The 14,455-nt window shown below is 35.6% G+C and overlaps 2 protein-coding genes across 2 annotated transcripts; both read left to right on the forward strand.

Annotated features, from left to right (window-relative positions):
* The first annotated feature begins 543 nt into the window (after nt 1–543).
* On the forward strand, nt 544–4,593 carry LOC132180682 (exopolygalacturonase-like). Its single transcript, XM_059593586.2, has 7 exons — nt 544–669; nt 778–1,086; nt 1,314–1,829; nt 2,145–2,391; nt 3,393–3,669; nt 4,220–4,459; nt 4,536–4,593. The coding sequence occupies exons 1-7, from the start codon at nt 544–546 to the stop codon at nt 4,591–4,593; spliced, it is 1,773 nt and encodes a 590-aa protein (XP_059449569.2).
* Nucleotides 4,594–5,573: 980 nt separating this feature from the next.
* Nucleotides 5,574–7,808, forward strand: LOC132182709 (exopolygalacturonase-like). The gene is made up of 4 exons (XM_059596028.2): nt 5,574–5,733; nt 5,880–6,188; nt 6,427–6,942; nt 7,399–7,808. The coding sequence occupies exons 1-4, from the start codon at nt 5,611–5,613 to the stop codon at nt 7,651–7,653; spliced, it is 1,203 nt and encodes a 400-aa protein (XP_059452011.2). The 5' UTR covers nt 5,574–5,610; the 3' UTR covers nt 7,654–7,808.
* Nucleotides 7,809–14,455: the final 6,647 nt, after the last annotated feature.

Below are 14,455 nucleotides of genomic sequence, written 5' to 3' on the forward strand. Positions count from 1 at the left end.
GTTTTAGAATTAAACATAATTTTTTATTCATAGTAAGCTCATTTATTAAATAAACCAAGATCAAATTAAGTTTATCCGAGCTGAGCCCGAACCTGTTGGTAAGTGGCTTTGCATAATTGTATATCTTTAGTTTGGGTTAAAAATTCCCTAGCCATCTTCTACGGGTAAAAATATGAATATTCTCTCAATACAGAGATAGCCTTTTTAGATTAATATTCTCTCAACAAGAAAATAATTGAAGGACAAATGTCAGTACTTTTTGATTTTTAAATTAGGAAAACATATAGCAGTAAACTGTTATATCAATGGCACGAAGCATGCAAGAGAAGACTAATAATAGGAAAAATTCAATTAAAACTAAAATCTTACAACTAGACTCTCAAAGAAACTGCACAATGACGGGCAGAAATCGGTTACAAATTTTAATGGTGCTGAGCTTTTGCATTGCACTATAAATGGATCAAAAGAAAATGGGATATTCATCATTCTTATTCTAAACCCAATATTTACACTAAGCAAATTAAGAAGAAAATAAGTGTAAATATGGGTTTAGAATTGAATGTTGTGACAATATCATTGCTATTAATGTTAGTATCCACTACCAATGCTGCAACTCGTGTCTTTGATGTGAGAAATTATGGAGCAAAGCCTAATTTTGACATCACCAAGGTATGCAAGCACAATTCCTTTCTGCTTAACTATGATGTAAATTAAATATGTTTTCTCATAAATATTGCATGCTAAAAATCACAATTTCATTGTTCATTTTGTCTTTAGGCTGTGACACGAGCTTGGAAAGATGCATGTGCATATCCAGGTTCAAGTAAAGTTGTGGTTCCAACAACAATATACAGGGTGGGCACAGTAAATTTTCTTGGCCCTTGCAAGGGTCCTATAGAGTTTAATGTTCTAGGAAGCATACATTCTCCAGGAGATCCCAAATACTTCAAGGGGGATTGTTGGATCGGTTTTGAACATATCGACCACTTAACTGTATCAGGCACTGGAAATTTTGACGGCCAAGGAGGAACTGCTTGGGGTAGAAGTGGTTGTTCGAAAAATAGCTACTGCGTCCATCTTCCCATTGTAAGTTCAATTCTACCTTAGTTGTGTACAATGGATAAAGCTTTCCTCCAAACTAGTCTATTTAGTTGACATGTGTTTAAAATATTCGATGTTCAGACAAAGTTGAAAGAATTTTCTTCAGCCTAGTTTGGAGAAACACTGTATCTGTATTCAATTGTTGTTGTTTGTTTACACGTTATCTAAAAGGGTGACAATTTTGTGGTGCTTATGCTTTCATAAATCAACAGAGCCTTAGGTTCGACTTCGTCACCAATTCAATAGTTCGGGACATAACATCATATAACAGCAAACAATTCCACATCAACGTCTTCGGGTGCCAAAATCTTACATTCGACCATGTTACCATCAAAGCACCTAAAAATAGCCCGAATACTGATGGGATTCACATTGGACGTTCAACCATGATTAATGTGATTAATTCAAAGATTTCAACTGGTGATGATTGCATCTCCCTCGGTGATGGCAGCCGGGATATACTTATCCAAGGTGTAATTTGTGGACCTGGTCATGGAATTAGCATAGGAAGTCTTGGTAAGTACCAGAATGAACAGCCTGTGTCTGGGGTTAGAGTTATTGGATGCACTCTTACAAGCACACAGACGGGCGTGAGAATCAAAACATGGCCTGATTCGTATCTTGGATCTGCCTCTGATATTCATTTTGAGAACATTAGCATGCGTAACGTCGACAATCCAATCCTCATAGACCAAGGGTACTGCCCATGGAATCAGTGCAGATCACAGGTACCTACAACATCACATTGATCAAGTTTCATGTTATATAGCTATGGGTGTCAATTTGTGTTTACGTGCCGAATTCGAGTTAAGCCAAGATATAACTATAAGAGTGGTTAACCTTAACCCGACCCATTTATTTAAACGTGTCATACTACTCTTTAACTATAATTGGTTAATTTCATGATGTGTTTGTGTCAGACTTAGAGGTCGTGTTGGGTTGAGTCATTTCAAAAATTGACAATCCGAATTGTAGCCTAGTTTTCAAGGTATAGAAATATTACTGATACCATACTTTGGTGATTTTTTCTTGGATTTTTAAAGAATCCTTCTAAGATCAGGATTAGCAAGGTTATCTTCAAGAACATAAGTGGTACTTCTCGGACTAAAGACGCTGTCCAGATTATTTGCAGTAAGGCACTACCATGCCAGAATGTGGAGCTTCGTGACATAGACCTCAAATACAAAGGAAAAGATGGCCCTGCTACGTCCCGATGTGTTCATGTCAATCCCATCATCGGTGGCCACCAGAATCCTCCTGCTTGCACCCTCACAACTCTCAACAAGAAAGGTTAAGTTGTTGGCTAGTTTGCGTAGACAAGAAATAAAGCACCTTTCATTTTCTGAGCTATTAAATAAAGTACCCCAAGAGATATGATACTTTAGTTTACAGGAATTAAGGTTATGCTTGGAAATTTGATCATATTGAAAAGAGACAGGCAGATACAAATGTAAACATCATCAATATACTCATATTTTAGTACTTTTCCTTGTAATAAAACTGAAAAATGTGTTTTGGGATACTTTATCCTAAATTGAGTCAGTCCATAAATAAGGGTGTTTTTTTTTTTTTTTGGTGCATGTGGAAAAGCAGTTTTCTGTGTGGTGACTAATATATTATTTGTTAATATCTTTGACTTGAGAACATAAAATAAAGTCGTTCACAAATGAGACCAATAACCCATTTCGTTTTTGCTGAATGGTTTCTAGGGTCCAAATCACCTTATCATTTGAGATTTGTGATTCGATCATTTAACATTATATCATAATAAAGTTTAACCACCAAACGTCAAATTGAGAGTGCTGCGTGGGGTCCAATTGTTCGAGGCTCATTAGACCAAGTGAAGGGGCTAATTAATCAATTAATCTACCAAACATGACAAATTACAATTGGGTGTTCCGAGTAATAATATAAGGAGGACTAGAGTTCTCCTTAAGTCCTTTCAACTGTGATATAGCTTTTAAAATCACCAATAGATCAAAATTCAATAATAATCATCTCAAATTTAATTGTAATTTTAAAAGATACATCAGACTTTATATCATTACTCGGGTGTTCCTCTCTCTCTCTCTCTCTCTCTCTCTCTCTAGTGATAGGGTTGTCAAGATACTTACTAATATCAGATATATTCTAGACTTTAAGAAAAATTTGATTTCATTAGGCACTGGATTCTTTGGGGTATGGTTATTAAGCCAAAAATGGTTATGAAAAATAACTAAAAGTGCTATGGTGATAATGAAAGGGTGAGAAAATTGGCAATTTGTATAAGTTATTCGATGATGCAATTACAGGTGGAGGTACAGTGTCCATCTTGGAAGAACCAAATAATGATAATACTGTTTCGTGGCATATGCAGCTTAGTCATTTAGGCGAGCGCAGTATGTTTGAGCTTCACAAAATGAATTTTTTGAAATATGCAAAGTCATGTAAATTGGGTTTCTACAAATATTGTGTGTATGGGAAGCAACAAAGAGTAAGCTTTAAGGTGACATCCCATACAAGCAAGGATGTTCTCGACTATGTTCAACTTACATGTTTGGAGACCAGTGGCGGTGCCATCAAACAAAGGTGCACATTATTTAGTCAGTTTTATTGATGATTTTTCAAGAAAAGTATGGGTTTGTTTTATGGATCACAAGTTAGGAGTTTTCACCATCTTCAAGTAGTGGAAGGCACAAGAGAAAAATCATACTAGAAGAAAAGTGCAGTATCTGAGATCTAATAATGGTTTCGAGTATAAGGACACTACATTCTTAGAATTCTATAAAATATAAGGCATTACTCATCACCTCACAGTTAGATGGACTCCATAGTAAAACAGAGTTGTTAAAAGGGTGAACATAACAGCGCTCAAAATGGCAAAATGTATGAGGTTAAATGTAGGATTGTCAAAGAGTTTTTGCGCTGAGTTAGTTAATTATGCATGCTTCGTCACCAATCGATCTCCATCCACAGCAATTAATTTCAAGGTTCCAGAGGAAGTATGATTAGGTAAATTAGTTGATTATTCTACGTTGAGAATATTTGTTTGTCCGATATACGCTCAAGTGTAAAGTGGAGAGTGGTCGAAATTAGATTCAAAGTCAAGAAAATGTATTTGTCTTTGTTTGGAATCTAGTGTTAAAGGCTATAGGCTATCTGATCTACTCTCAAAGAAGAATATTTTTAGCAAAGACGTGGTGTTTGATGAGGGCTATATGTTAAGAAAATGCGAGGATGAAGCACCGACTGAAAGCCACAAAGGGAAACAGGTCGTGGAGGTGGAGATTGTATATCATCGTCCACTCACTGACATATATGATGATGAAAAATCTTCAAGACTCACAGCACCAAGAAGAACCTTACTCTTTAGCAAGAGGTAAAAAGAAATGTGATCAAAAAGCTCCAGAGAGGTATGTATTTAAAGACATGGTTTCTTATGCTCTCACATGTAGTAGTGGAGAGTCATCGTCTGTTCAGAATGATATGCCGAAACAGGTGGATTCATTATAGAAAGCTCTGACATGTGGTAGTGGAGACTCATCGTCTATTCAGAATGATATGCCAAAAGAGGTGAAATCATTATAGAAAGGTAAAGCTTAGGAATCAACAGAATTGCTTAAGGGAAAGAAGGCTAAATGGTGCAAATGTGTCCAAAGAGAGAAAAAGTCATCAAAGAATGTTGTGTGGCAAATAGGACTTGTAGGGAAGCATAGTGGCCTGTCCTGTTTAAACCAGGTCCTATGCTCAAGTTCAAAAGGTTCTTGGACTTCAGTGACACTTGTGCATTGTGATTTCTATTAGGGGATGGGAGGCATCCGAAGGAGATTCATCTTGTTGATAAACTTGATAGGTTTCAAGTTAAGGAAAAAATTGATGACGTGGATGCATTGACCCTTCACGTCGATGGGGCCAAGCATAACTCCTCCAAAAATGTGTGGTCTTCCTTCTGTCATATCATTATTTGTTATTGGTTACAATTATTTAAAATTAAATCCAATGATTCCCTTCAAGTTGATGGGGGCAAATCATAACTCCTTCAAAAAGGAGTGGTCTTCTTTTTGTCATCTCATGATTTGTCATTGGTTACTATTATTTACAATTAAATCAACTAAATGATTGTCATTCCACTCTAGTGAGTGGCTAACATTGGTATTTTTAACAAAAAAATATTTGAAAGTCAAAGGGCTGAAACTTAGGAAACCGAACATTACAAATTTTTAACTTCAGGGTAATGATTGAAAAACTGCTTAAACTTTCCCTAGCCTTTATTTAACTTACCACAAAAAGGATGTAAAGAATGCAAGAAGACTAATAATAGGAAGAAAAAAAAAATTAATTAAGTAAAAGCAAAAATCTTAACACCACTTAAAGACATTGAACAATGATGGGTAGCAATTGCTTAGAAATGTTAGTGGTGTTGAGCTTCTGTGAATTGCATTATAAATGGCTCAAAACAAAACAAGATATTCACCATTCTTCTAAACCCAATATTTACCTGAAAAAATTCAGAAGAACATAAGTGTAAATATGGGTTTAGAATTGAATGTTGTGACAATATCATTGCTATTAATGTTAGTATCCACCGCCAATGCAACTCGTGTCTTTGATGTGAGAAATTATGGAGCAAAGCCTAATAGTGATATCACCAAGGTATGCATGCAATATGCCATATTCCTTTCATGATCACGAAAATGTATGTTGGGGAAACATTATTTACCTCATGATGTTTCATTTTCCACATATTTTTATCATAATTGCTTGCTAAAAATCACTTTCATCATTCATTTTGTGTTTAGGCTGTGACAAGAGCTTGGAATGATGCATGTGCATATCAAGGCTCGAGTAAAGTTTTAGTTCCAACAGCAACATACAGGGTGGGCACAATAAATTTTCTTGGCCCATGCAAGGGTCCTATAGAGTTTAATGTTCTAGGCAGCATCCAATCCCCAGGTGACCCAAAATACTTCAAGGGGGATTGTTGGATCAGTTTTGGAAAAATCGACCACTTAACTGTGTCAGGCAAGGGAGATTTTGATGGCCAAGGACAAACTGCTTGGGGTAGAAGTGGTTGTTCGAAAAATAGCTATTGTGTCCATCTTCCCATTGTAAGTTTAACTCTACCTTATGTATGTCCGGTAAATAAAGTTTTTCTTTAAATTAGGTTGCAGGAAATCTACAACATGTTTTAAGGATCCCATGGTCTATTAGTAGACTATGTCCAAGGAATTTAGTCCAGCCCAGTTTGAAAGCAAACATTATTAGTGTACAATTGCCACTATTTGTTTAAGCATTACCTAAAATGAATGACAATTTTATGGTGCTTATGCTTTCCAAAATCTACAGAGCCTCAGGTTCGACTTCGTCACCAATTCAATAGTTCGAGACATAACATCAAAAAACAGCAAACAATTCCACATCAATGTCTTTGGGTCCCAAAATCTTACATTTGACCATGTTACCATCATAGCACCTCATAACAGCCCCAACACAGATGGAATTCACATCGGACGTTCAACCAATATTAAGGTGATTAATTCAAAGATTTCAACCGGTGATGATTGTATCTCCCTCGGTGACGGCTCTCGGGATATACTTATCAAGGGAGTCATCTGTGGACCTGGCCATGGTATTAGCGTAGGAAGTCTTGGTAAGTACAAGAATGAGCAGCCTGTGTCTGGGGTAAGAGTTATTGGCTGCACTCTCACAAACACACAAACTGGTGTGAGAATCAAAACATGGCCTCAATCTTATCCTGGTATTGCCACTGATATGCGTTTTGAGAACATTGTCATGAATAACGTCGACAATCCTATCCTCATAGACCAAGGGTACTGCCCATGGAATCAATGCAAATCACAGGTTCGTATTTAATATCACATTGATTATGTTTCATGTTATTAAAGCTATGGGTGGCAATTTGTGTTAATGTGTGGGTTCGAATCCTATCGATGCACAAGTATAAGACTATATAGGGCAACCCTTACTCGACCATTTTAATTAAACGGGTCAAACCCTTTTGCTAATTTTCTATTAGGTTCATGTTGAATTCACGAGTCATGTCATAAATTGCTAGCCTTTATATGTGTTTCATGTCGAGTTCAAGTTGTGTCGAAGTATATATTAGTATCAGACTATATAGGTTAACCCTAAATCAACCAATTTAATTTAATGACTTAGACCCTTCAACCTTATCCTGGTATGTTCTTAATCGTGAGCATGTTGAAAATTATCGTTCCTAATTATAGTTTCGTTTTCAAGGTCAAGAAATGTCACTAATACCATATTTTCGGTGATTTTTTCTTGGTTATCTTTTAGCTTCCTTCTAATATCAAGATCAGCAAAGTTATCTTCAAGAGCATAAATGGAACTTCTAGGACTAAAGAAGCTGTGGAGATCATTTGTAGTGCGGCACTACCATGTCGTAATTTGGAGCTTCGTGACATAAACCTCAAATACAATGGAAAAGATGGCCCTGCTACTTCCCGATGTGTTAATGTCAACAATCCCCTCATCGGTGGCTACCAGAATCCTCCTGCTTGCGCCATCACAACTCTTAAGAAGAAAGTTTAAGTTGCTAATTATATATGCTTGGAAGTTTGATCATATTCAAAGGACACATGCAAATGTAAACGTCATCAATAGTCCTATTTCGTTTGTCTTGATCAAGTGTGCTTTTTTGTTTTTATTTAAAAAAGTGTTATGATTGGACATAGAATATAATAATAATTTCGGTTTGTGGAGCTATACTTTATGTTTTGAGTTATTTGTTAATGTTTTTGAACTTTAATTTTAGGGGTAACTTCACTAAAGACTCCTGAATTACCACCCGATTTAAGAAACCTCCCCAAACTTCAAAACTTCTCAATTTAGACTCATGAACTTTCAATTTCAATCAATTTGAACCCCCTCCATCAATTTTTGTTGTTAAAACCCTTAAAAAGACAAAATTACTCTTCAATTTTCTTTTTATTAAAAAAGAAAAAATTGAAAAAAAAAAATAAAAAAATAAAGGTCACAAGGTGACCCACTGTTGGGCTACCTTGTGTTTTTTTCTTAATATTTTTTTTAAAAAAAATTTTTAATTTGAAATTAATGGTAAATTTGGAATTTTATAAAAAAAATCAAGGGTATAAACGTCATTGTCGCACTTTTAACATTTAAAATTTGACCGAGGGGTCCAAATTGATTGCAATTGAAAGTTCAGGAGACCAAATTGAAATATTTTGAAGTTTGGAGGGGTTTGTCAAATCAGATAGAAGTTCAAGGGTTTTTAGTAAGTTACCCCTTAATTTTAAGAACAAAAAAGAATGTCAAATCACCTCGTATCCAAAAAGTTGAGCTGATATGAAATCATAATTAAATCAATTAATTAATATTCGAACTTAAGACTTTTGGTCTAATACTAGTACTATGCTAACTCATTACTTATTTTCACAAAATAGAGTTCACATTAATCTAAAATGAATTTCTTGTGACTTGTAAACATTTTTTTTTATATGTCCACATAAAGGAAGGAAAAGTGAGGAGGAGTATTGGATCTAGTGACTTTCACTTCATGAAGTGTGGTCTCCAGCCGATTGAGCTACACCTTGGGATCACTAAATTAATATGTTATTTGATACATGAAATAATCAAGTTATGACAAAAGAAAATAATATTAAGTATGAGTGTCAATTTACTCACTTGGATCGTAGGATTCCCCCATGAAGTCCTTCTGAAGCTCTACAACCTCGAAATTTGAGAAAATACCTTTAGTTAATAAGAAAGTTTATCCTAAACTCTTAAGAAGAAAGTTTAAGTTGCTAGCTAGCTAGCTAGTTTGTATACTGCAGAACCAGCAATTTGTTTTTGTTATGAAATAAAATGCTTGAGTATCAATCTTAATGTTTTTGTTTTTGTTTTTGTCATGTTGATTCCTTCATTAATCCAAACTATTTATTTAAATTGGTCAATTCCTTCAACCCTAACTCCCTAATTAATATCGTGTTGAATTCATGCATATTGGGTTCATAAATCGTTTCAAGAATTGATAATCCTAATTGTAACGTAGTTTGAAAGGTAAAGAAATGTTACTTGAAAAATGCTATGCTGACTCCAAAAACTTGTTTATCACAATTTATGCGAAATTAATACTATGAAGCAATAAACAATTCAATCACTCAAAATATATAAAGCAATAAAGATGCAAACACAGATATTTTGGTTACGAAGATGAAACCTTTTAGAAACCGATCTAAAAGTAAAACCTTTCCGGGGCAGCCAAACCCAGGAAATCACTATCAAAATATTATCCAGAAATTACAGACACTAGGAACACTTACAACCCTTTACAAGACCTTGGCTCTGTAAGATCGACAAGCCTACAACTCGTCTCCTTGCTCACAATCTTCTTCAACGTGATTCTCCTTTACCGGGCCTTTCCAATAGACTTCTCAACTATAGATTTATCAAAGGAATAATTAAAACTCTAAGAGATTCAATTTAACGCTCACCACATATGATCTCTCTTAGCACAGCCTCCGACGAACTCTCTGGAGGTAAAAATTTGTACCTCCCTCTTCTATAATGATGTATATATACCCCCGACAAAACCCTAGACCTAACCCACTTAAAATCACATTTTTGGGCCTAAAACTTACGGGGTGTCCGGACATGGCTTTGCGGAGCAAAATTTGAGTTTATGGAAATGAGGTCCGGACCCGGGGAAGGCATGTCCGGACATGGGTGAAACAGCATTCTGAAAATGCTGTCCAATCTTGATCAACAGCTCCGATCGATAGGCGTTTGTGGTCCGATTGAGCTGAAATTTTGCAGGGACGTTCATAACACATGAATCTACATTATGAATGGTGGAGATTGGATTCTGAGCATTCTATATCAATGTTTGAGCCCATGAACAGTAGCCTTTGCATTTTGAAACTGAATTAAGCCAACACAACAACTAACAAACTCCCCCTTTGGCAATTCAGTGACAAAACCAAAATGCCGAGCTAATCCCATCATCTCCTCATATTTACTCCCCCTATTTGTCACAGAATGACAAAAGGTCTTCATGTTTCCTAAAACACTTCACAAAATACATCAAGGCATATGTGGAACAAGAAGACAAATAAAACTCAAGAAAAAAAAACTGACGTAGAATGCATGATCACAAAGAAACATCAGCAAAACTCCCCCTCAATGTATGCCTCAATTAACAACAAGAAACTGAAAATGCAAAACATGTTTCTCCGCCTCAAAAGTCAAATGAACACACATGATATACACATCAATAACTCATGTATTACAACAATGAATATCCCAAACATGCTCAAAATATGCAAAATATACATGAGATTAACAATGGCAAGGAACTCATATTGCTTAGCCCAAGCAAAAGACACAATGTTCCATTTAACCAATGCTTATTTGGTGTGTGTGTGTGTGTATAAGCCATTCAAAGAGAAAAATGGTCAACTTACAAAATGAGGAGAAAGTTTCACCACCATGAGGTTTTGACAAGTATATCAAATCAAAAGTCAAACATTATCATACTAGGGCCTAGCCACTCTCATCCTATACATTTCTCTTTGTAAAATATTTTGCACAAGTTTAACACAGTGAAATAAATTCCTTTTGGAATATGATCTTTTGAATTTATTTGTTTCACCATTTTACTTATTTTTCTCTTTGAGAAAGTGTCCTTAAACTTTTGGTGCTTATCACAAAAGAGAAAGCAGGAATTTTTAAGCCCTAGGTTCAACTAGCATATGGCCAATTTGAAAAATATTACTAGTCAAAAACCTCATATGGTTACCTAACAGACCTCACAAATAAATTGAAACAAAACCTCAATTTAAGCTTAAATGTGCACAAGAAATAAAACATAGGCAAAATGTACCACATAAGCTCAGGCTTTAGGTAACCACAAAAACAAGTCCATTGACACAAATTTTCATCTCATGCATATTAAGAACATTCCAAGACGCAATGAATTAAATCTATAAAAAACAACATGAGAAATTAATGGACTATCTAGGTGCATAAGACAAAAGAAAGAAAAGAAAACAATCAAAGTAACATATTTTTGTCTTTTTAAAATTTTGGAAAAACTTCAAAAAGCCCCCCTGAACTTCCAGCCAATTTGAAAAACCCCCCCTGAATTTCCAAAACTCTCATTTAAGCCCCCTGAACTTTGGTTTTCTCTCACTTTGGACCCTTTTAACATTAAACTACGTCGTTTTTGGGCTGGGTAGGTGTTTAATTTTAGGATACAAAACGACGTAGTTTAGTGTTAAAAGGGTCCAAAGTGAGAGAAAACCAAAGTTCAGGGGGCCTAAATGAGAGTTTTGGAAATTCAGGGGGGGTTTTTCAAATTGGCTGGAAGTTCAGGGGGGCTTTCTGAAATTTCTCCTAAAATTTTTCACAAAAGAAATGCACACAAACGAAAACAAATGCAAAACAAACAAAAATGCAATGCAAAACAAAACAACATGCTTGAATTGAGATTACAACAGGCAAGACATGAATGTCCTTTAGCATTAAACTTTCATCACATCTTATAGGTCCCACTACAAAATAATGATTTGGTTTAATAACTACTTCTAGGTCTTCACAAGACATTACACATTCATGAACATTTGATTAGCAAGTAGACAAAAATCTTGGTGGTCCGCACACAACATCTCATCTATAAGCCTTTCAAAGATCATGATATATGAATTTCTTGAAAAATCCTGTATGAATATGCCTCAAAACAAGAATCTCAAAACAACCATGTATACACTCTTCACAAAAAGTGTAACAAAAAAAAAAAAAAAAAAACAACAACATGCTCTAGGATATTATAAAATAAGCAAAACAATCAATCCTAGGCATGTTATTGACTCACCTAACTTTAGGTGAGATCACTACCACTCCCCCTCAATGGGTGAATGGTATCATCCTTCCTAACCCACACTTGAGAAGTCTTAGGTCTAGACTTATGATTTTGCTCAAACTTATCTAGCCTAGATAGCACTTCTCTCATCATTATGACCAAACCCTCACTTTCTTTCGTAGAATAGGAATTTTCACTTTTATGCTTATAGGATTTCAAATCAAAACACTTTGGTCGAATATGACCAACCTTTCCACAATGATGACAAGTGGGCACAAACCTTTTACAAGGTAATTTTCTATGAGGATGCATGGCTCTAGGCTTAAGGTAAGATGCATGATGCTCAACATAAATTTTCTTACCTTTCTTACCATGGAGAGTCGGAGCAGCTGCATGATTTTCTTTCTTAGGAGCAGCTTTGAATTTCCAACAGTTTGGTCTAATGTGACCAACAATCCCACAATGATGGCATGTAGGAACAAACTTACCTTGAGTTTGTTTAACTGAAGGAGTCTTAGAAAAATTAACCTTGGTTTCTTTAACATTCACAGGCTCAGCATTCAAGGACTCATTAGAAGCATGTGAAGTAGATGCACCAGCATTATCAACAACCATACTAGGCTTGTTAGGAACAAATTCTTCAGTACAAAGAAAACTTTTCAAATTATCACTAGAGAAATTTTGTAAGAGTTCCTTAGAAACATTCAATTCATTCTCAAGTGATAAAGATTTTTCAACAAGCACAGAAATCTCAGATTTCAAAGAATCAATCAAGATATGTGATTTAGACAAATCATTCGCCAAAGATTCTTTATCAGATTTCAAAGAGTCAATTAGGACATGTGATTCAGACAATTCATTAGCCAATGACTCTTTATCATGCATAGCATCTTTAAGTTTACTGGAAACCTTGTTATAGGCTTTGAACACTACTTTAAAATCATTATACAACTCTTGAACATCAATCTCATCATCAGAATTAATGAAACTAAACTGAGAGGTATTCATGGCAAAAGGAAGTCAATGATCTACACTCAGGAGTTTAATCCTTCACGAAGTGAACCCGCTTTGATACCAATTGACAAACGCTATGCTGACTCCAAAAACTTGTTTATCACAATTTATGCGGAATTAATACTATGAAGCAATAAACAATTCAATCACCCAAAATATATAAAGCAATAAAGATGCAAACACAGATATTTTGGTTACGAAGAGGAAATCTTTTAGAAACCGATCTAAAAGTAAAACCTCTCAGGGGCAGCCAAACCCAGGAAATCACTATCAAAAGATTATCCAGAGATTACAGACACTAGGAACACTTACAACCCTTTGCAAGACCTTGGCTCTGTAAGATCGACAAGCCTACAACTCGTCTCCTTGCTCACAATCTTCTTCAACGTGATTCTCCTTTACCAGACCCTTCCGATAGACTTCTCAACTATAGATTTATCAAAGGAATAACTAAGACTCTAAGAGATTCAATTTAACGCTCACCACATATGATCTCTCTTAGCACAGCCTCCGACGAACTCTCTGGGGGTAAAAATTCGTACCTCTCTCTTCTATAATGATGTATATATACCCTCGATAAAACCCTAGACCTAACCCACTTAAAATCACGTTTTTGGGCCTAAAACTTACGGGGTGTCCGTACATATTAATGGGCTGTCCGGACATGGCTTTGCGGAGCAAAATTTGAGTTTCTGGAAATGAGGTCCGGACCCGAGGAAGGCATGTCCGGACATGGGTTAAACAACATTTTGAAAATGCTGTCCAGTCTTGATCAACAGCTCCGATCGATAGGCGTTTGTGGTCCGATTGAGCTGAAAGTTTGCAGGAATGTTCATAACACATAAATCTACATTATGAACAGTGGAGATTGGATTCTGAGCATTCTATATCAGTGTTTGAGCATATGAACAGTAGCCTCTGCATTTTGAAACTGAATTAAGCCAATACAAGAACTAACATTACTAATACCATACTTTGCTGATTTGTTTTCTTGGACTTTTAAAGAATCCTTCTAAGGTCAAGATCAACAATGTTAGCTCCAAGAACATAAGAGGCACCTCTCGAACTAAGGACACTGTGAAGCTTGTTTGCACTAAGGCACTACCATGTAAGAATGTGGAGCTTCGTGACATAGACCTCAAATACAATGGAAAAGATGGCCCTGCTACTTCCCAATGTGTTTATGTCAATCCTATCATCGGTGGCCACCAGAATCCTTCTGCTTGCACCATCAAAACTCTTAACAAGAAAGGTTAAGTTGCCGGCTAGTTTTCGTAGACAAGAAATAATTAGTACCTTTTATTTTATGAGCTATATGAAATAAAATACTTGAGTTTCAGTATTTATCCTAAATTGGGTTTGTACCCTAAGAGATACTGTAGTCTACAGGAATTAAGGTTAATTTTGCTTGAAAATCTGATCATATTGAGAAGAGACATGCATATACAGATGTAAACGTCATCAATATATATACTCATATTTTAGTATTTTTCCTGGCTA

The sequence above is a fragment of the Corylus avellana genome, chromosome 5 (assembly GCF_965113065.1).
Source record: "Corylus avellana chromosome 5, dhCorAvel1.hap1.2, whole genome shotgun sequence".
Lineage (NCBI taxonomy): Eukaryota > Viridiplantae > Streptophyta > Magnoliopsida > Fagales > Betulaceae > Corylus > Corylus avellana.